Below are 23,518 nucleotides of genomic sequence, written 5' to 3'. Positions count from 1 at the left end.
TTTGAAGAACTTGATTAGAATTCCAGTTAGGACACTTACTTCTTCGAAAGTCACTTAACGCCTCTAATCTCCAGGCTCTTCTTTAATAAGAAGGAGGATGGCTAAGAGCTGCTATGAGAATGTTACTGGTAAAATTTTAATGCACTGTAAAAATAAGTTATTAGTAATACTGTTCTAAAGAGAAGCGTGTTGGTGTAGCAAACCAAAGATGTTAAACCAATACATTTTGGTAGAAAAGTGTTAAAAACGCTATGCTTATGCAACTTATTATTGCTCATAGTAATTAGCATATTTTCTAGGGATTTGAATTGACACCTGTTTGGTTTTCCTATCAAAGGCCCATCCAAATAAACAACAGAATGGGAAGGTTCTGCTTGCGTTCACTATGCTGTGGCTTTGAGCATTTCTCTAAGTATGCCTGCCATCCCCAGCCCTGAGGATCCTCTGACCTTCCCACAGCGGGTGAATAAATCCCCCTCCCAACCCCCGCCTCTGCTCAGGGGTCCCAAAGGAAGCTGCGGGCTTCCCAGCCTGCTTTGGCTTCCATTCATTCCGTGTTCACAAAGCCCCCCGGCTCTGACGTCAGCTCCCCTTAGCTCGGCCAGCCCCGGCGCAAGCTGAGCTCCAGTGGCGCGAGCCCGAAGCCAGAGAGAGCGAGAGACAGAGCCTGGCTTTCCCCTGCCCGCTCACCCCCGCCCGCGTGGAGCTCGCTGCTGCACGTGCCCTTCTCCCCCCCCTTTCCTTGTGCCAGCCCCGACTTAGCCGGGAGAGAGAGCGAGCAGCGGCCACAGCTCCAAGGCAATACCTGCAAACTTGACCAAGCCTCCCAGCCTAGCGTCTACAACCCCCTGCACGACAAGCCAGCGCCAGAAGCATCCACTCCCCTTTCCCAGCCATGGGTAAGTGAACCTCTCAGAACTGCAGCGTTGATCCCTCTTGGCATCCTCGCTTTTTTTTTCTCTCCTCCTGTTCAGGATCCTCAAGAAGCTGGGAACTTCGCGTGTTACTTGTCTGGGCTAGCCTCAGGTGATAGTTACTTCTCTCACCTGGCTTTCCCGGGATTGGGATGTTCCTCTAGGTTTGGGCTGCAAGTAGGCAGGGGAGGGGGGGCAGGTACGTTGCAATGCTGGGCACGCAGAGGGTAACCTTGAAGCTGCCTGAGGGAAGGAGGCGAAGGACTGGCTAGCTGGCTTGCGCTGGGAGATGCAGGCAGCACCAGCTGCAGAGAGTGGTTCAGGAGGATGAGGGGCTAAAAGGTCCGAGGGGCCTTGGGAATGGTACGGCCAAACTGAACTGTGCTGTGTCTATGCTGGAGCTCCTAAGGACATTCTGGGGGTGACCTGGGATGGTGGTTATAGAGGTAGGGATGGGAGTGGGGGTGGGGAGAAGGGGCTATTGTAGAGCTTAAGGGGGTAAAGATGGATCCTCCCCCAAGCCCTATCTGCCGCATCATTCCTGCAATTGCTGTCTGGTTTATTTGACCTGGACAGTTTGGGCTGACCCACACTATTCTGGGCGCGGACCCCTAAGATAGGCAGCTTCTAGTTAACTGGCTGCCTAGACTGGAAGTAATCCACAGTATCCTCACACTTTCCCCCTATCTTCCCTCCCCCAACTTAAGGGGGATAGTGGGTTAAGTCTTCTCACTGAATTCCCAGGACCCGTCATTGGCTGGTTCCCAAAAGAAATTGAGCAGCTGTTGCTCCTAGATTCCCCGTTTGAGAGCTGAAAATTCACTGTCAGCTTTAAGTTCATGGCCTTTTAAAAGTTAATTCGTTTGGTCTTTTTTGAATTAAATCCTCTTTAAGCACAGCATTTCTAAAGACTCGGTTATTCAGGAGACTCGATTTAAGAAAAGTTGTCAAGGAAGTATGGAAAAGATAGGAAATAAGACGTCTCCTTCTTACCTTTTAAATCCCTCCTTCCCCTTTTAACTTTCAAAACGAACTTTTCATACCTTAACGATGCACTCTGAGGTGACTAAGGTGAAAAACATTCAGACTGTAGTTGGTGAAAGGGTAAAGACTAGAAGATCCAAGGCCCCTCCTTCCACCCTCCGAGTCTAGTTAACTTAGAATGCAACGTGATGAGTCTGCTAAAACGTCCCCGAGCTGGACCATGTAAAAAACTTGAACCTGAAGCTTGGCGGTAGTAGTCTGTTGTGAGTCTTTATGTTGATTCCTTTAATAAAACAAAAACAAAAAACCCTGAAATGCCATAGTCAGCAAAATATCTTTTAACATATGCTGTGGGAATGTAAAGCAGGCTTCTCATAAAGAGTGTTACAGTACTCATTACCCAACAGCAGGAACTGTAGTTTTGGTAACTAGTTAGCATTTATATAGCTGGCAATTATATAGAACTTTTTAAAGTTTGCAAACTGCTTTTAAATGTTACCTCGTTTGTAACTACAGTATTGAGTGAAGAATCTCCTCACCCCTTATTACCTTGTTACTTTTATGCAGACCAAAACATTAAATAAAGTACTTAACACAAGAAACAGAGATGTATCTGAAAATGCACAGCAATACAATACCAGTGAACAACATCAGAACATATATCTGGCTTACTCAACTTAGTTGTGCTGGGTTTGTGGATTGTTTTGTTTCGTAGGGACTTTTTCTCCACTCTGCCATCAGCTGCAGCAAAAACTCAAATTGGGGAACTGGGGCTGCTTGGTAATCCAAGTCAGAAAAAGAGATTTAAAAAAAAAAAGACCTTGAATCCCACTGTAACACTGTGTTGAAAGTTACTGTAGTCAGGAGGGAATGCAAGAGGAATAAAAAGCATTCAAAGGATGTGAGCCCTTTAGGTGGGTGTATTCTTTTAACTCAGATAGTAGTTAGCTGGGTCAGTGCAGGATCTGCAAAAATTATGTGGAGAATCAGATAATCTCTGTTGTTTGCTTAGCTCATGTTAACCATGCTAGCAGTGACTGCAATGCCAGAATTTGGAAGTCACATCCAAATGCTGTATTTAGAAATACATGAATTAATTTTTTTCCTGAAATCGATTTTTTTCACCTAATATATTTCTATTAGTGATATTTGGGATAAGAGTTTCAGAGCAGAGTAAAACTTGGTCATTCAAAATATTGGTGACTGCTTTGCTAAATTTGTGTGTTTATTTAAATAGGGATGGAAGATGCAATTTTCACAAAGCAACCTCACAAACCAGGGTTCTTTCTTATTTTTCTTCAAGGAAGTATATTATGTCTCATACAATAGTTGGTTATAGACTTGAACTGCCAATTTATGTTAATTTGCACATACTTCAGGGATTTTGGCTGTATCCTTGGTTTTAGTCATAAAGAACAAAAAAAAATTGTTCTTTCAATGCCAAAAAAAGAAACCCATTGCTTCCTTTTTGTTAGTGTTAGTAAATATTACCATAAAACCATGAACTAATTTTATTTTTCCAGGTGTATTTAATTACTGTACATTGATAAATATTTTGACTGGACTTAGAAACATCCTAGACATGAATTTTCACAAGAATGTTTATGTAATCTATTTTGCTGCAAATATCAGGACCACTGGTCTGAAAGTCAAGGGACTCGGGTTCTAGTCTTAGCTCAGCAGCTATTTAGTTATATAACTTTGATTAAGCAAGTTACTTAACTTTTCTAAACCTCAGTTCCCTCATGGTAAACATGAAAGAATTGGACTCAATGATATCTTTGGGCTTCTTCCAGTTCTAACATTCTGTAATATGTGATTACACCAAGAGTCAGTGATTTTTAATTAGTGTAAGAGAACTCCCAATGTGAGTACTCCCTCTACCGATGTAGATAGCAAACCCTTTGTGACTTCGTTATTGTTTAGTCATTTTTCAGTCATTTCTGATCCCCATTTGGGGTTGTCTTGGCAAAGATATTGCAGTGGTTTGCCATTTCCTTCTCCACCTCATTTTACAGATGAGGAAGTTGAGGCAAACAGGGTTAAGTGACTACTTGCCCAGGGTCATACAGCTAATAAGTGTCTGAGATCAGATTTGATCTCATGAAGATAAGTCTTCCTGACTCCAGGCCCAGCACTGTATCCACTGTGCCACCTATCTGCCCCCTCTGTGACTTAGGAGAGTTTCAAATGATAACATTACTGATGTGGAGCTGGAATGAATCTCAGATATTTAGTTCAATCCTCCAATTTTATAAACAAGGAAACTGAGGTCAAGAAAAGTTAACTGACTTGCCTTGGGTTAATATAGGTAATAAGTAGTAGAGAAGGAATTTGAGGCCAGTAGGTGGTACAATGAAAAGAGCGCTAGGCCTGGAGTCATGAAGGCTTGAGTTCAAATGTAACCTGGCAAAGCTGTGTGATCCTGGGCAAGTCACAACAATGTGACTCTGGGTAAGCCTGCCTCAGTTTCCTCATCTGTAAAATGAGAATAATAATAGCACCTACCTCCCAGGATCAAATGAGAAAATATTTGTAAAGGGATTAGCATAGTGCCTGGTACATAGTAGGTACTTAATTAATGCTTGTTCTTTCCACTTCACCACTTTGTGTATGTTAAAGGTTAAATGACTTGCCCAAACAATGAGTGAGGATCAGAGGCAGGATTTGAATGCAGGTCTCCTCAGCTCTTAAGTCTTGCACTTTCTCTGACACCAGGATACCTCTTGTGTTATATTACAGGAACTAGTGAAGTTGAGAAAAAGTGTTTTTTTTTCTTATAAAATGCATACTTTCTATCTACCCTGTTGTGTTTTTAAAATGCTTGTTTGCACACAGATTCTACCCAAATAGCTATTTTAAAACTTCAATTTAAAACCACGTAATACCAAAATATTATCCCCCATTTGTATATAGTACTGAGTATGTAAATATGGATTGTTAATACTATAGCTGAAGTCCTGCTTTTAGTTCTCATAAAGGCTCTTATTCTGTGGTTTTTGACTATCCTTGAGCATTAATATGTGTGTATATATTAGTATATATATATATATAAATGTTTATGTAGATATAATATATGCATATGTGACAGTGTATATACATATGTGCATATGTATTACTACATATGTGTGTTAGTGTATATATAGCCGTGAGTATTTGTATGTAGATGTGTATATGTTGGTGTATATACATATGGATATGTATATGTTAGCGTGTATATATACATCTATGTGTATGTGTTAATGTATGTATACATATGTAAATGTATTAGTGTATATATGTATTGTGTTAGTATATATAGACACATATGGGTATGTGTTAGGGTACGTATGTGCATTTGTGCACATATATACATATGCATGTGTGTTAGTATATATGTGAGTATATACATGTGTGTTAGCATATATGTGTGTGTATATACATAAACATATATATTCAGCATTTGATTTTTCATTTAACTTTTGACCATTTTAAGAGAGTCAGCATTGTATCCTGGGGAAAGCCCTGGATTTAGAGACAGAAAACAGGTCTTAGTCCTGGTTCTGCCACTTGTTAGCTGTGTGACCTTGGGCAAGTAACTTTACCCATGGAGGCATCAACTTCCTGATCTGTAAAATTAAGAGATTGGACCTAATGATCTCTAAGGTCCCCTCTAGCCCTAATAGTCTAAGACCATTTGAGATTATAGATCTAAAGGTTTAACTAAATGAATCCAAATCTAAAACACCCTGTTTATTATAGAACCACAATTTGTGCATCATTTATATTCTATATCCAAAGAGAAGAGCAATTTTTTGCTTCATTAGTTGTCATTACATATTTAAAGGAACATATTACGTATGTGGCATATATGATAGATTATGGTTTTAATCCATTTAGTGATAAAAATTTTAAAAAATAAAAATTACATTTTAATTTTTCTAAAATTAATGTAGTTCATCACCGTATAAGTCAATATTTACTGTGAGAAACAATATGGCAGAGTGGAAATAGCCTTTGATTGGAAGTCAGGAGGTCTGTTTTCCAACCCCAGCTCTACCACATACTATTTGAGTAACCTTGGGTTAAAAAAATGCAGACTTTACCTTGGTTTCTTCATCTATAAAATAAGGGGGTTGGATTTATCCCTGTGATAACGTCTAACTCACCAGTTCTATTATTTTAAATACTAAAGAATCCATAGAAAGAAACATACTGGGAAAACTGTACTCTTTTTTTCATGTTGAAAGGTACGAGAAAACCACTAGGTAATTGTGTTTACATGGTTCTGTTCCATGATGCAAATGTCATTTGTAGTTGTTAAATTTGGGCACTCCAACTGTCTCTTCCTATGTGCCAATTAAGGTAGCAGAAGGTGCCATGTTGCAGTTTGGCACTTCTAATTTGTAGGGTAATCCTGCCCCACACCCTAAAGCATCATGTATTTCCAGAGCTCCCCAGGTTACCCTGAGATTATATGCCCAGACGAAAACATCTGCTCTGATATTGAGTCAGCTATGGAATCTCTGAGTGTGGAGAGTTCATAGTTGTGCAGATTGGTCATGGAATCACCTTCCAGGAATTCTAATGAACTCCAAAGATAAAAAACAGTGGCCTTGAGAGCCAGAATTTTAGAGAGACTTTGGAACTAACTAGCCTGCTTTGCCTGTGATTTGGTGTAGCCAGATCTGAAAGCACATAGCCTAAAGACTGGGGGGAGCATTTTGAAGTTTGGGAGAACTGGGGTCAGGTCCTGCCTCTGACACATGCTGGCTTGAGATGATGAATCAGAGCAACTAGAAGGATGGTAGCATTCTCCACAATAATAGAGGAGTCTGGAAGAGGACTGTATTTGGGGACAAAGATAATCTAATGAGATCTGTGGTCTTTCTCAATCTATGCTACTAATCCTCTGGCACTCACTCAGTTCCTTCCTCCTTCCCCCCAAAAAGGAGGAGGGAAACAGGATTTTTATTCCTTGCCTCCAGAGAGCAGCTGACTGGCACACTGAATAGAGTGCTATGGTTGGAGACAGGAAGATTCATCTTTGTTAGTTCAAATCTGGTTTCAGACCCTTATTAGCTGTGTGACCCTGGGCAAGTCACTTAATCCTGTTTACCTCAGTTTCCTCAACTGTAAAATGAGGTGGAGAAAGAAAAGGCCAACCACTCCAATATCTTTGCCAAGAAAACCCCAAAATGGGGTCATGGAGTGTTGGACATGGCTGAAACGACTAAATAAACAAAGAACAGAGTCTATTCTCCTAGGTATCTGCTATAGCTATGAGATGAGCTTTAGCAAAGATGGCCTGGATACAGAGGGTAGGTATACCCGAGTAGGTGGGTGGGCAGGCAACTGCTGCTGTGGGTGCCTGGGTGGGGTTTTAGGGAAGAGAAGCTTTGGCCTCCAGGCCAGATGTGGCCCTCTATCTAGGTCCTCAAGTGCAGCAGTCATAGGGAGGAACTTGAGGACCTGGAGGGCCACATTTGGCCCAGAGGCAGAAGCTTCCCCACTGTTGGGTTAGGTTATAACTACCCTAAGAGCCTTTCTTGGTCAGAAGGCAGGGAGATTGAGACCTTGTACAATAGAAAAGATAGCAAAGCTGAAAAATATTGAGGAATAAGGGTGGATGTATTTATGTCGGGACATGATTCCCACAATTGGCTATTCTGGGGAAGCAGGGAATGCAGCCACTCCATCTTCCCACCCTCTGATTGGTGGATCACATCAAGACCCAGTCTCCCAGGGAGACTTCAATCCCAGTTTCCTTTGGAGAGTACTACTTTAGGCCTTTCTCCATCATTACCAGCTTTAGATTGGTTGCCAATCTGCATTATTGGAGAGAGTTTCCCCACGAAAGAAATCACATAAACATGTAAAATCCTAGTGGGCCTCCCAGGAATTAGGGACAAATTTGATTTATTCAGCCATAGAGCAAACATTTACTAAATGCTTGCTTGGTGCTGAACATTTTTGCTACTTTTAGCAAGTGGGGGAAGAGACAAGTTCATCTTAGGCCTTCTCCCTGTTCAAAAGGTTCTCCCAATCTAAGGGATAGGGTACCAATACAAGAAACTATAAAAAACAATATTACCTGATTAGGGATTAGCAATCCCCTGGACTCTCCTAGGGGTAAGGTCTAAAGTCTAAGAGGAACCTCAGAGTTTGTGACCACAAGAGTGTGTAATGACTTGGGACATTTTTTGATCAGTGATTAATTAGAGTGCCTCATAGGAACTCCTTCTGAGTCACTACTGCTATCTCTTTAGCATGGTTATTCTCTTTCTAGTTTCCAAGGGTGGCCTATTTTAGCAGTTATGCTTAGATTATTTGATTATAAAGCAGCTAAGTGTTTTGTTTTGTTTTGTTTTGTTTTTGCTAGGCAATTGGGGTTAAGTGACTTGCCCAGGATCACACAGCTAGTACGTGTTGTGTGTTGTGTGTCTGAGACCGTATTTGAACTCAGGTCCTCCTGACTTCAAGTCCAGAGCTCTATCCACTGCGCCACCTAGCTTCCCCTTGCTTTTGTTTTGTTTTATTTTATTTTATTTTATTTTATTTTTGTTTTATGAAGCAGCTAAGTGGCACCCTGGATAGAGAACTGGACTTTAAGTCAGGAAGACCTGAGTTCAAATCCAGACCCAGGCACTTATTATGTGTGACTGTGGGCAAGTCACCTAACCTCTGTTTGTCTCAGTTTCCTCAACTGCAAAAATGGAGATAATAACAGCATCTCTCTTAGGATTGTTGTGAGGATCAAATGAGATCATATATGTAAAGTGCTTAGCACGCTACCTGGCACACGTAATTGTTGTTAAGTCATTTTTCAGTTTGTTTCTCCATGACCCCTGTATAAGGTTTCCTTGGCAGAGATACTAGAGTGTTTTGCCATTTTCTTCAGCTCATTTTACAGATGAAGAAGTTGAGGCAAACAGGTTTAAGTGACTTGCTCAGGGTCACACAACTAGGAAGCATCTGAGGTCAGATTTGAACTCAAGAAGATGAGTCATGTACTGTGTTCTTCATTTCATAACACCACACTGCAATGCCTGAGTAATATTGTTTTTAAAAAGATGGTTTTTTGTTTCAGGGACAAGTTTGGGGTCATTAAAAGCACTGCTCAATTCCACAAAGACAATCTAGCTTTCACTCATTCAATTCTGGAACTAGTTCATTGTCCACGTGCAATATTTGTCCCATATTAGGAGTTAAGTCCTAATAAACCTTAAATTGCTGCGGTTTTTTAGGAAAAAAAAAAGATGAGTCATGACTCCAGGCCCAGCACTCTAGCCAGTGTGCCATGCCTGGCTGTCCACACCTGGCACATAGTAGGCACTTAGTGCTTGTTTCCTTCCTTTCATTATACTTCATTTTTCTGTCCAAATTAAAGTATTTTACAGGAGGAAAATTTATATTTTCATTAAGAATTAAGTCAGTATCGAATTCAAATCACATATGGTGACAGGGAATGTGGTATAGTAGATGAACAGCTGGCTTCCTTGTTAGAATGAGCTGGGTTCAAATTCTGCCTAAGACACACACTAGCTGTGTGACTCTGGGTAAGTCCTTTAATCTCTCAGCCCTCTGAAGGAACTCTCTTAAGACCATAAATTGCAAAGGTGCAGATCTTCATTGATAGAGGGAGTTTTCTCATCTTAGAGTGCTTTACACTGATGAAATCACTCAGAATGTAGCAAGCAAGTCAGATTAATTTTGTTTTGTAATATGTGCACTTGTAGGATAGGGCTGCACATAATCATGGAATATTAGATCACAGTGATCTTTTGATTGCCTGAGGTACTTAAATAATTTAAGAACTAATTTAAGCACACTCACTCAAAATTTCTTACCTTCAGCCTTTTAATCTTACTACTAGGAAATGTTCCTTTTTTTTTCTTCTGTAGTGAAATCTGCCCAGGAATATTTGAGCTGACTGTCTCCAGTACAGGGGTTCTCCAAATGTGGTTGACAAGGGCCTTCCCATGTTTCATTCAGCCATTTTGTTCTGTTTGGATTGATTTTATTGTATGAAAGTTTAACCAAAACCAAAGTAAGTATTGTGCTATGTCAAGTGATGATTTATGATATGAATAAAAACTAGATGGCAAAAAAATCTGTTTTATGAGAAATCTGCTCCCCAATCAATTTGGAGCTAGAGAAAGCTTTGAAAAAGTTTTCCAGCATGGTCCTGGGAATTATGTAGTTCTCTGCTCTGCCTCTTGGGCAAAGCACTTTTTTTCTGAGTTTCTTATGTCTAATGCATACTTAATGGTATTGGTCATTTGTCTGCTTTCTAAGATTATAACAAACTAGTACAATGACCTGTAACCTCTGCATAATAAATGAATCTTTATTGACCACCTCTTATTCCCCCATTTATAAGAAATCCTACAATTTAAACACTGCACATGGTACTCCTGGTTTCATATGTAATCCTATTTTATGTCCTTTGTATATGGAAAATTCGTGCACATGTGCATATATATATATATATAGATATATATAACATGTATACTATTTACATGTGTGTTTTCTTTAAAAAGAAAAAAAAGTTGCTCAGCTATTAAATATGGAAACAGCACTAGAACCCAGATCTTCTAACTTTAAGACCAGGATTTTTTTCCCTCTTGCCACTCACTGTCCACTTTGGAAATAGAACATCGTTATCTCCCATGAAGGAGCTCAGTCAGGAAAGATAAAATTACCACACATGAAACAGGGAAGACTTGATGTTAACTTGTGAAGAACTGCTTAAAGGAATGAGAAAAGTTCAGGGAAAAGATGAGGGAGGAGGCTGGAGTAATAGGGTGGAGAGAGAAATGCACTTGAACTAGGTTTAAAAGGAGTGATCAGATTTAAATAGAATGAGAGAAGATATTACAGGAAGGAGGGAATAGCATGAACAGAGATCCTGAAATGGACAAGAGCATGGTGTGTATTATGGATCCTGAATTTAAAGCTGTAAAAATCTGAGAAATCATTGAATTGAGTTCATTCCCTTCATTTTACAGATGAAGAAACTGAGGCTTAGAAGAGTTGTTTGCCTATAGTCAAAGGTAGGATCTGAACCCAAGTCTTCCTCACTCCAGGCTCCATACTCGGTAACATTATATTATGCTGCTTTTGATGGGATAATGGGAAGAGTAGTCTAAGACCAGAAAGTATGTTTTGGAAAGCAACAAGTAATAAAGTTAGATGGGCTGGGCAGGGTGAGATGACTGACTTCAAAAACTTGACTATAGAACAACAAATATGAATAATCAACCAGCCTGATCATAGCCATAGAGTATTTTTGAATCAGCTTTCTTAACTTAGAACAACAACAAAACATAACCTTGATTGGCATCCCTTGACATTGAAAGAATGTAGAAGGAAGAGATAGAATGACTGGCATGGTAGCCCACACCTGCTACTGGGGAAGCTGCCTGGTGGATCACAGGAGGTTGGGAGTTTTGAGTTGCAGTAGGCTAAACCTATCTGGTGCCCACACAAAATTCAGCGGCAATATAGTGAGCCCCAGAGCTGGATCTACTAGAATGCCTGAAGGAAAGAGTAAAGCAGCCCAGCTCAGAAATGGAACAGGTCAAAGCTCCTGTGCCAGTCAGCAATGGGATCGGATCTGTGAGTGGCCAACCACTGCACTTCCAACTTAGATGAGACAGGGAGACCCAGTCCCAAAAAACAAAACAAAATAAAAAACAATCAAGCAAAAAAAAAACAATGAAACAAAAAATAGAATGATCATAAGATTTAGGAGTGAGAGGTACTTGAATCATCTAGTCTAACTAGCTTCTTTGGAAGTCATATACAATTAGAATTCTGTCTTAGTGACTTTTTGATGACCCCTGAGTGTGGTAGACTTGCTGTTGGAATTGTGTGAGTATAAAGGAAAATCCTAGACACTAGGAGTACTTGCCTGTTTATATTTAAGACGGATAAGCTATAGGAAGCCGGGTAGTGCAGTGGTTAGAGCACTGGGCCTGGACTCAGGAGTACCTAAGTTCCAATTTGACCCCAGACACTTACTAGCTGTAGGACCCTGGGCAAGTCACTGATCTTCTTTTCCTCAGTTTCTCAAACTGTAAAATGGGGATAATAGCAGCATCTGCCTCCCAGGGTTGTTGTGAGGATCAAATGAGATAATATTTGTAAAGCACTTAGCACAGTGCCAAGCACATAGTAGGTAGTACATAAATATTAGCTATTATTGAGAAACCAAGTTGTTTTGTCAGAAGCTTAATCTTGATATTGTGGGGGGAGGGGTGTGGGGAAGGAAAAAATGTGATAAAGGCAATTTAGGTACCAGTGGATCCAAAATAGTAATTTTGAGTCTGGAGGTAAAAGTTGTTTGATTTGGTTAAAAGTCAGCCCAACTCACTAAAGAAAATGACTTTAGTGTTGATCTTAACATTTTGCCCTCAGCCAAATAGAACTCAATGCCCATGAACTTGGTGTACTAAGTAATCCCCTGTGTATGCTCACAAATAAGGGAGAATTAGTGCATTGGCTTTGTGGTAGGCTGTCAAATTGTTCTTTCTTTTTTGAAACAGCTGGAGACCAGTCCTGAGAGAGAAAAGAAGTTCTCTTCCCCTCCTATTCAACTGTGTATTTGGCCTGGGAGAGATTTAAAACCCTTTGTGCTGTACAACATCATAAAATCTGATTAGTAGTGGTCATTAAAGGCTTGGTTGGGTTCAGATTCAGGAGCCCAGGCTTTTCCTTACTGAAGAAAGGGATTGTTGTTTTTTATTCCTGCCCTCCTTTCCACCCCCACCCCCCACCCATTCACTACATCCCTTATTCCAAAATCATCAGAGATAGAATACGGGGACTAGATGGGAGACCCTGTAATTCAGGCATCCCAGCTGGGCAGATTACTTCTAAACCATCTTGGTCAGAAGGGTTCAACTTATATTTTTAGCCCTCTGCTAGGGAAGGGGTCCCACCGTTTTCCTTGGTAACTGTATCCAATGTTTAAGAAACATTCTTGGGAGGTCTGACCTCTAAAGGGATGTATGGATCTATCTGTTCATTTTGTTGACTTCCATTCCCATTTTTGATATGTTTTTTCCCCTCTTTTTTTGTAGGAGGGGAGTTGGGAATAAGGAAATGATCATTCACAATTCTTAACATCCTAAAGCCACCCTTGATGGCTTTTCCAAATTTAGAACTCATCTCCTTAACTGTAATCATATCTTCCCAGATTAAGTCTTTAAGGCAGGCTTGCAGGAACTGTCATTGTTCCTGCCTTGTGGTGAAGTATTCACATGTGTTTTCCATGTTCGTAAAAAAAATAGATGGTGGGGGTGGAGAGAGAGGATTTGGTTCTATGTAGTGACTGTCATCTTTCCCCTCCCACAGCCTTCTTCTCCTTTCCCCCCACCATAGATGAGAACCTTTGACTTTTAAAAAAAAATTTTAACATTTTTATGTATAAATTCAGAGTTCCAAATTCTATTCCTCTCTCCTCTTCCCCCCTCCCTGAGACAGTAAGCAATCAAGTATAGGTTATACTTGTGCAATTATGTAAAACATTTCCATATTAGTACTTTTGTACAAGAAGACTCAAATAAAAGAAAAAATGAAGAAAGAAAGTGAAAAATAGCATGCTTCAGTCTGTATTCAATCAACATCAGTTCTTTGGAGGCGGATAGTATGCTTCATCATTAATCCTTTGGGATTATCTTAGATCATTGTATTGCTGAGAATAGTTAAGTCATTCACCGTTCTTCATCGAGCAATATTGCTGTTACTGTGCACAATGTTCTCCTGGTTCTGTTCACTTCACTATGCATCAGCATATGTAAGTCTTTCTGGGTTTTTCTGAAATCATCCTGCTTGTTATTTTTTATAGCACAATAATATTCCATTACAATCATATCACAGCTTCATTAGCCATTCCCCAATTGATGAATAGTTGTTTTTGTTGTTGTTGTTGTTGTTGTTGTTGTTTTAAAGAGATAGCAAACTGAACAGTAGCTCTAGTCTGAAAAGGAATGACCAGATTGGGAAATGAGATGGAGCACAATCTGCCTTTTTGTATGTGCATCTTGTCACCACTTTTAAGTTTAGGCATGTGGTGTTGTGTAATGTCTCTGTGAAAAAAAAAGATTAGAAAATGGTGGACTGGGATGAGACAACTTTGGTTTAATCATCTGTGACTTCAAACAGCCCTAGCAAGGAACGGGAAGAATTTACTATGCTGGAAAAGCTAAAGGAAACTTGAACACTTCAGATAATAAAATAAAGTGATGTGGCAATTAACCTTATTTTTTTCCTCTCATGTCAGAAATTTAGTTTTCCTTTTTAGCAGATTCTGACAGTTTCCATGGTGAATGAAACAAGATTCAGAACATTCATTTAAGGTAATGAATTTCCTTTCAGTGAATTATTGCCAAAACCACAGGACTGCATTCTTTGGAAAAAAATAATAATTTTGAGCTCTAGTGTACAATGGGCTCTAGTGGCAAATGTTTTTTAAGACCACCTTTAAAGAATCATGAGAACTGTAAAATGTCTTTTAAACTTGGTGATGCTTCATTTTAAAAGGTAAAAAATGCTCAAGATCCAGTCTCATACATCATAATGTTCTAAGACCATCTTCCGTAGACCAAAGGCTGCATACTTGTGTAAGATAGTAGAAGTCTTGTGGACTTGTCCAGCTTGAAATGGAAAAGGTGTTAAGGAGAAGTGTAGTAAGTTCTACTAAAGGTGCAGGAGCATGATCCAGTAACAATGGCTTTGAAGGCAACATGGTACATGGAAAGAATACCAAATCTGAAGTCAGAAGACCTGTCTTGTTTTCCAGCAACTAACTTACATACAACTTTTATGAGGACTTTGAGGGTGATAGCTGGGAAACTCTGCTAACTAGAACTTGTTAGTGAGTGTGGGATGATTGCATTTGTGCCAGCTCAGAAAAATGTGAACTTTGTTTCCTCATCCTAAGATAGAGATGTCATTTCACTTAAGGAGATATTGCTTTGAGGCAGGAGTCAATCAATCAATAAACATTTATTAAGCACCTACTATATAAGTACTGAGGATACAAAAAGAGGCAAAAGGCAGTCCCTGCCCTGAAGAAGCTCACAATCTAATGGGAGAGACAACATGCAAACAAATATATACACAGCAAGCTATATACAGAATAAATAGGAAATAAGAGAAGAAAGGCACTAGAATTAAGAGGAGTTAAGGAAGGCTTCATTTGAGACTACAAACCCATAGGTAGAAAGTACTGAGAGCTGTCCCTGCAATGAAGAGAAACAATCTCAGTTGGATATGAATGAGGAGATGGCTAATCAAAATATAGCCAGACTAGCTGAGAATTGAAAGAAGAGTTGATGACCTGCTTTGATGCTGCTGAGCTAACGGGAGGAAGCTGGATTTTTCCTTTGTTCCTGAAAACTGAGGACAAGAGTTGTTAATGGAAGCTTATATGAGAGACTTGTCTGCCTTGTCCTTTACTATCACTGAGAGCTTGAGAAGGGTAAAACACATTGAAGCTCACCTAAGGGAGCTGATTTTAATAGTCCTACAGACCTTGGGCTTTAGGGAACTCCTTTTGCTAAAACCATATGATACTACCTTAGAGACAAAGAGAAGTTTGAACAGAGCAGTTAGCCTAGAAGATGCTCCTGCAAGTGACTTTTGATAGAGACTTCTTCTTAAAGACCTCAAGGCATGAAGTCCAGAATTGCCTCAGGTGCATGGATTTACCTACTCATGTGCCTCTCTGCTAGGTTTCTAGAAGTTTGTAGCTATTCTGTTCCATAAACACTGCATGCATTTGTGGGAGAGTATGACCTAGGTTTATAGGTGGATTGTTACGTCACAATTTGTGTTTGGCATTCAATATAGTAAATGTTTCATGATTGTCACCATGATTAATTTATTTAAAAAGGAAGCACACCAGTGGGGGCTCATAAGATACAGCTATCCATAGTAGTCATATAGCTCCTTCATACCAGAGTTACCTCTAGTACCCTGAGAGTAAGCTGTAGCAACATGGCCACCTCCATATGTGAACCCTGCAACATAATTAGAGTTGGAGGTGTGCATTGGTAGAGCAAGGAAGGCCATAAAGAGCCAAGCGTTGGGGTCAGGTATCATGCCTGAATTACACATGTTTAAAGCAATCCGAGTAGAAGAGTTAGAGGAGGGGGCAGATTATGAGTTCAATTTTGAATGTACTTATTTTAAGGTCTTTGCAAGATATCCAGTTAGACATGTCAAACAGGAAGTTGGAGATTAGAGAATGGAGGTTAGGAGAGAGGTTAGGGCTGGACAAGTAGATCTGAGAGTCATCTGGATATAGATGATCATTGAAACCATGGGAGTTGATGAGATCACCAAATCAAATAGTATATATAGAGAGAAGAAGATGACCCAGCATAGAGTCAGTAAAGGTCTCAGCAAGTAAATGGCAAAGCCAGGATTCAAATTCAGATTTTTATACCATGCTGCTTTTCTGACAGGCTTGGAGCTAGAAGAGACTTTCAGGATTATAGGATATGGAGTTATAAAGGGTACTAGAGATTGTCTATTCCAAACCTGACTTACTCCCTGACCACATTTGACAGATGAGGAAACTGAGGTCTGGAGAACAGAAGTGACCTACCACTTCTTTTGAGGGATATAAAATTCTCACTAACAGTTTTGAAGTGCTGAGAAAAGTGTTAGACAAACTAACCTGAGAAGAAAGTGGTGGGAGTTTCTCATGGGACCTTTTATTTTTCTTTTTAGATTTTTTGTTCTCATAGAATCCAGAAGTGGAAGGTGCTTTGGAGATCATCTAGTCCACTTCCCTCCCATTTTACATGTGAGAAAACTGAGCCCCGAGCTTTTTCGTCTAACTTCTTCTAGAACAAATAGTAAAAATGAGTAGCAAAACTGAGTGTCTGGAGTGTTACCATTAATCCTTGTCTCTTTCTAAACCTTGAAAAAGATACCAAAGGATTGTGAGACATATGAGAGAGAAGCAGCAGCAGCAGCCAAAACGGTCTGAATATTCCATATATCAGAGGAGTTGAATGTCTGATATCGACCCAGACAGTCTGGAAATGATTGTCTCTGTTCGGTTTCCAGAGATACCTCTCAGACTTTGAGAATGTGGCAGCAGCTTTATTTCAAATGGATATTACACCGGCAGGACTCCTAATCAGTTCAGTTTTAAGTCCCTGTAGCCAGGCTTTCTGTCAGGTCACTAATGGGCAATGGACAAATATGTAAGTGCATCAGGGGAATAATATTAATAGCAACAGTAATAATAACTGATGTGAATGATACTTACAAAACTTTACAAAGTGTTCTGCATTTCATTAGGTATAAACCATTTGGGATTTATTTGATGTGGGATTTCTGACTTTGTCCCTCAGGTTTTCTTTTACTGTTATACCTATAAACTGATATAGTACCTTTAGGTAGCTGATATTTGCCAAGAAGGGAAACTTATTCAATTGAGAGAAATGATTAGTAATAATCAGTGATTTGGGAAAATCCAGAGTTTCTCCTTTTCCAATTCAAAGTTCATTGAAGTAACTCCCCTCGATCTTGGTCATACCCCATTCAACCTTACATGGAATTTAATGGTATTGTGGTATACTCAGGTTTGGGTGAGGAATAAATTCTTTTATTAGATAGCCCAAGGCTGGAGGTAATTTAGAAGTAAATGATGTAATCAAAGTTCGTTAAAATAGGTCCTGTCCCGCATTGTAATATTCATTCCCTCTCATTACTTGTTTACCAATCAGAGTTGATTGCCAGCCCCTGGAACTCATAAGTCTTGAGCCCACTACCATGAGGGTCTTTGGCATTCAAAATGCTACCATTGTTAATAAAATGACTAATAACCAAGAAATTATGTCTTTTGAATTTTTTAAACATCATACAGTTTTATTCCATGAATTGTTTTATGTGTGGTTCCTCTGGGGTGGTTAGGCAGTTAACCGTAGAAGCACATTTTCAATATCATTAATGAAGTTAAACTGCTTACCATTTCTTTAGCCTAGGCCTATGAAATCAGAATCATTTCTTAATAATTAGCAAATGTCAAGTATTCCCAAAGTTTAGATGAAAACAAAAAATGTTGTCTTGTCTTTTCTACTGATTTAGGCCTTCATGCTGTTAGCTTCTTATAAATTAGGTAATTTACATCTGTATGTTTTATGATGCTGATGACATCCACAGTTATTCACTAATAGAGTGACACAACACTTTTTCCCTCCCTCATATTGTAGTCTAATGGAATTCTATGGGTGGCAAAGCATGGCTGTATTCAGAAAGTATGAGTTGTAGATCATGGCTATGTCTGACATACCTTTTAAAAGCAATCTAGTATTATCAGTTCAATTTAGCCAAAATGAGGGGGTAAAATATTACTTTGAATAGTATTCACCTAGCTGTTGGAGGGAAAGATTGTAAGTGAGAATTCCTGTACTCTTTTTTTCTTGGAATTTTATTTAGTTAGTAATTATTCACCTTAGATTAATTACCAACTTTCAGCTTTGTCTTTTTTCATTTAAAACAGTGACTGGATCTGTATCTTATTTCAGAAAGTATTATATTTGAATATAGATGTCTAGAGTTCTAAGAATTATCTTCTTAAAAATAAATTTTATTTATGTCTTTTTATATTTTATATTCTATTATCTAAATTTCCCCTGTGCCTCTCCTCCTCTCAGAGAGCCATTTCATATAACAGAGAAAATGTTTAAAAGAAGAAAAAAAGGAAGAAGAGAAAAAACAATTAGCAGAACTGAATGAGGAGAAAAATCTGAGAATATGTGCAGTATCCCACATCCATAGACCCCCTACTTATAGAATGAATTGGTGGGTGGTGGAAAGGCATGGGACGTGACTTCTCATATCTTTTCTTTGGGGCCATGATTTGTTTTTTGTAATTTTGCCACACTCGCTTCTGGTTGATTGGTGGCTGCTATTCTTTCCATTTTACATTATTGCAGTCACTGTGCATAGTTTTCTTGGCTCTACTTACTTCACTGTGTGTTAGTTCCTGTAAGTCTTTCTATGCTTCTCTTTATTCATCATATTCATTTGAATTTTTTTGGGGGGGGATGAGGCAATCAGGGTTAAGTGACTTGTCCAGGGTCACGCAGCTAGTAAGTGTCAAGTGTCTGGTCTAAGACCAGATTTGAACTCAGGTCCTCCGCCAGTGCTTTATCTACTGCATCATCTAGCTGCCCCTCATCATATTCATTTCTTACAGGAAAGCCAATGGACTGCCTAATCTTTCTTTGCTACCCAGTCAATATTGGTAATAGATTTTCGGTCTCTGACTGATGAAAGGTTTGCCTCCTCACAAATTTTTCATAACAGAAAGGAAGATGTTATGAGCTTTTGAAAAAAGATTTCTTGGCCTTTCAATTCTCTTCATTTACTTTACATAGAGAAGCCACATTAAAAAAGCTTGGTCATGAACAAATTTGGAAGTAAGATTCACCATGATACATATACTCATCAATAATTCAAAGTTGGCTATATTATTCTCACTATGAAATTGTTAGTCACTTGCAACATATAAAAAAATCATACTTCATTTGTCTAGAATTGTTGAGGAATGAATTGTCCCATGTAAGTAAAATTTTTCAGTGGCTGATCATTACTTCCTTAAGCACCAAAACTTTTTGTTGTTATTTTAAAATATATTTGTGCCTGCTTTAATTGGCATGCTGAAGTATATTAAATATTTTGTTGGTGAATAAGAGATACCGTTAACACCAAATATTGCCTTGTTCTTGAAATTTTATGCCTTCAGGGGTTGTTTTGTAGGAAGGCTTTTTCATGAATCAGACATTTTTTGCAGTTGTGGGGGCAGGGAATTTAAGCCAGAAGGGATTCTTCTGTCACCTCTTTCTGCTGTCATCTGTTACTTTTTGCTGTTGTTCATGTCTTTCTACTTCTAATTTGCAGCTTAATTTCACATATAGTTGTCTAGGTGAGGCCTGAAAGTGGTTCTACTCTTCTGTTTAAGAAGTAAAATTCATGGGCTTTGTGATAACTATTTACCACTTAGAGGTTTTTGTGTTTTCTTTACTTCTGAGTTATTGGTTCAGGGTTACCTGAAGGTTTTGGAAGTTAAACTCTGGACATTACTGTTTATGTAGATATGTTTGTGTATCATGTGATGTAATAGAACACTAAATTTAGTCAGACCTGGGTTGAAATCCCAATTTTGCTTACCACCAGTGTGATCTTGGTAAATTCTTTTAAACCTTCTGGGTCTCAGTTTCCTCATTTATAAATAAGAAATTGGGCTTCATGGCCTCTGAGGTTGCCTCATGATTCTATGACATAAATCATAGGATCCAGAGCTGGAAGGGGCCCCAGAGACTATCTAATCTCCCCCCATCATTTGGTGTTGCTGCCTCATTTCTCCCCACTGTAGGAAATCCTTCACACAACTGCCAACATGATCTGCATAAAGTGCAGATCTGACCATGTCACTCTCCTATGCGTTAGACTCAGTTACTCCCTCTTCCCTTTAGAATCAAATATAGACTCTGGCTATTTTTTTTTCTCACAACTTACCCCCAACCCGTCTTTACAGCCTTGTTATGGCTGTGCCATAGAATCATACACCCGGACGCTGTCTATTACAGTCCCTTCATTTTACATGTGCTAAAACTATTCAGGGCATTTCAATGAATTGCTTGAGGTTATACAGGTAGTGAAGAGTCAGTGTAAGGATCTGAATTCAGGTCCTTTGATTCTAGGGCCAGTGCTCCTTTCATTGTATCCTGATATCAAAGAAGTCTTTAGGAAATTGTGAAGACAGATCCAAAGCACTACAACTTGATGTTTCCAGTAGCCTTTGGGCTTTGGCCAAGTATGTAATGGTCATTACAGCTCCATGTTTAAAACTTGGAAAAGACATGCATTTTTAATTGAGGGCTTGCCAGTTTTTCAGTTTTGAAAGTAAGCTGTGTTTGAATTACTCTTTTATCCATTCCCCCTCTGTGAATATCATTCTTTGACTGAACTTACTTGATACTCCTCTTTTGGCAATTTTCCTGTTGGAGTAAACAAGTTTTCCTGTTAATTAAGAAATGAAATAAAAAAATTCATTTCAAAGCCACAAGAGTGAATCATTTGAACTCTCCACTAGTGACTCACTACATGCTCCTCCTCATTTACTTTAAAACCTTGCTGCCACTACTTCCCTCAACCTATCTTGCCTTCCCTTTCCAAACATAGGGTCTTGTACTTACTAATAAATGCTCATTGAATTGAATTGAATCATCTTTTCATTGAATTTTGGCCAAAGAAACTAAAAAGCATGCCATTCCTTGTAAAGAACTGAAATAGGACTGACTTAGAAGATACATTGTATTAATAGATATATTTAAATGAATGAGAACAAGCTTGGGAATATTGAATGCAGAGATGGCTTTCTCCAGAAGTCATACCACTGTCTATTCTGAGAGCTCTTTGTTTTCCACAGAACCCAGTGTGCTTCTTAAGGAACAAAGCCATGTGGCCCAGAGGGAAAGGGTAACAGACACTGCCTTGTGGGCTGAGAATACAAGTCTAACCCTTTGCTCAATATTCTCCCTACCTGAGAAAGGATCTCCAGCTTCCCACCCAACCCCTCCCCGCCATTTCAATTTTATTTTATTTTGTCCCAAATTCTGTCCCTCCCACTCCCCCATCCATTAAAAATGCAAGAAAAATAAAACCCATTACAAATACGTAGATTCATGCAAAACAAATATCCATATTAGCAATGTTTAAAAAAAACAGGAGAAAGAAAGAGAAGAAAATTTCAATCTATACTCTTGAGTGCATCAGTTCTCTCTCTGGAGTTGGATAGCATGTTTTATCATGACACCTTTGGAAATGCAGTTGGTCATTGTGTGGATTAGAGTTACTAAAATTTTCAAAGTTGGTTATCTTTACAATGTTGCTGTTATTGTATAAATTGTTCTCCTGGTTTTGTTGACTTCACCTTGCATCAGTTCATAGAAGTCTTCCCAGGTTTTTCTGAAACCATACCCTTCATTATTTCTTATAGCACAATAGGATTCCATCATATTGCTTGTTCAGCCATTCCCTAACTGATGTCCATCCTCTGAGTTTCCAATTCTTAGCCACCACAAAAAGAGTTACTACAAATATTTTTAATATATGATTCTCTAGTCTTTTTTGGGAGAAAGGGAAAGCTTTTCTTTCTTTTTCTTTAAGCCTTGTGATCACTGTAAGTTGAAGTTTTCAGGCAGGGAGAGTTTCTAGGAATGTATTACCTGTACAATATTTCAGCTTACCCTTAGATAATCCCAGCAAAATGAAGAAGAAAGGAAAGAAACAAACATTCATTAAGCATCTACTACATTCCAGCCACTGTGTTAAGCGTCTAATAAATATCATCTCATTTGTTTCTCACAACAACACTGGGAGGTAGGTGTTATTATCTCCATATTACAATTGAGGAAACTGAGGCAGAAAGAGGTTAAAATACTTGGCCAAGGTCACATAGCTAGTAAATATCTGAGACTGGATTTGAACTCAGGTCTTCCTGACTGCAGACCCAAAGCTCTAAAAGAGGTGTACTAGAATCACATAGTTTTAGGGCTTTCAAGGTCATCTAGTCTAACTCATAACTGAATTATGATTTTTGTCTCCTTACAACATCCTTCTGCTTGAAGACTTTCAGTGACAAAGAACTTGACAACTCCTGAGGCATCTTGTTTTGTTTTTAGGCGATTAGAGGTTATAGGATCATAGATTTAGATTTGGAAGAGATATTAGAAGCCAAAGAGTTCAAAACACCCCCCCCCATTATTTAATAGATGAAAAACTGAGGCCAAGAGAAGTGGTTCCAAGAGAAGAAAACTACCCAGGGTCTTCCAACTCTCAAGGAAGTAACTAGGATTTGAACCCAGACCTGATTCAGAATCCAGTAGTCGTAGCACCATACTACTCTGCCTGGGGCTATTTAGAAGTTTTTGCTTACTTTGACCAAGGAGGTTTTCCCATAGATAGTAAGAGGAAAAAGGTTGAGAATACTTTGGATGGTGTAGTAACTGTCAGGGCACGGACTGAAACCCAGATCTTTGTCCTTTATTTTTTTAAGAGAAGAGAACAGAGTCTGAAACCTATAGGCCAGTGAGCTCAACTTGGATTCATAAGGAGATTCTAGAATGTAATTAAAAAGATGGTTAGTATATATGCAGAAAAGGAAGCAGAGATTATCAAAAACAAAACCAAACCAAACATCATGTAAGTCTACCCTTGTTTCTTTTGTTTTTAACAGGGTTATTATTATAGGGACAGGTAGGTGTTGCAGTGGATAGAGTGCCAGGCATGAAGTCAAGAAGACTCATCTTCCTGAGTTCAAATCTGGCCTCAGACACTTACTAGCTGTGTGACCCTGGGCAAGTCATTTAACCCTATTTGCCTCAGTTTCCTCATCTGTAAAATGAGCTGGAGAAGGAAATGGCAAACCCGGCCAGTAGCTTTGTCAAGAAAACCCTAAATGGGGTCATGAAGAGTTGGACAAAACTGAAAAAAAAAACTGAACAACTAATCTAAGGATTGTCTCTTCCATCTTCCCTCCCATCCCCACCCCTTTATCTCTTCTGCATTTGTAGCTAATCTCCTTGGGAAAAAAAAAAACTACAATA

The 23,518-nt window shown here is 39.1% G+C and overlaps 1 protein-coding gene across 3 annotated transcripts in view; it reads left to right on the top strand.

Moving 5' to 3' along the window:
- The first annotated feature begins 404 nt into the window (after nucleotides 1-404).
- The window catches only part of GPM6B (glycoprotein M6B), a 173,167-nt gene continuing 150,053 nt past the window's right edge, over nucleotides 405-23,518 (top strand). Inside the window, exon 1 of one of the 3 annotated variants that reach the window (XM_027835379.1) lies at nucleotides 405-899. In XM_027835379.1, coding sequence (XP_027691180.1) covers nucleotides 896-899 — 4 coding nt within the window. In that variant the 5' untranslated portion in view covers nucleotides 405-895. The remainder of the gene's footprint in view (nucleotides 900-23,518) is intronic. The other 2 variants (XM_027835380.1, XM_027835382.1) reach the window with 2 other exon arrangements.

This window comes from Vombatus ursinus, unplaced genomic scaffold (assembly GCF_900497805.2).
Source record: "Vombatus ursinus unplaced genomic scaffold, bare-nosed wombat genome assembly UNPS02014814.1, whole genome shotgun sequence".
NCBI lineage: Eukaryota > Metazoa > Chordata > Mammalia > Diprotodontia > Vombatidae > Vombatus > Vombatus ursinus.
This window is presented reverse-complemented; position numbering and strand designations above follow the sequence as displayed.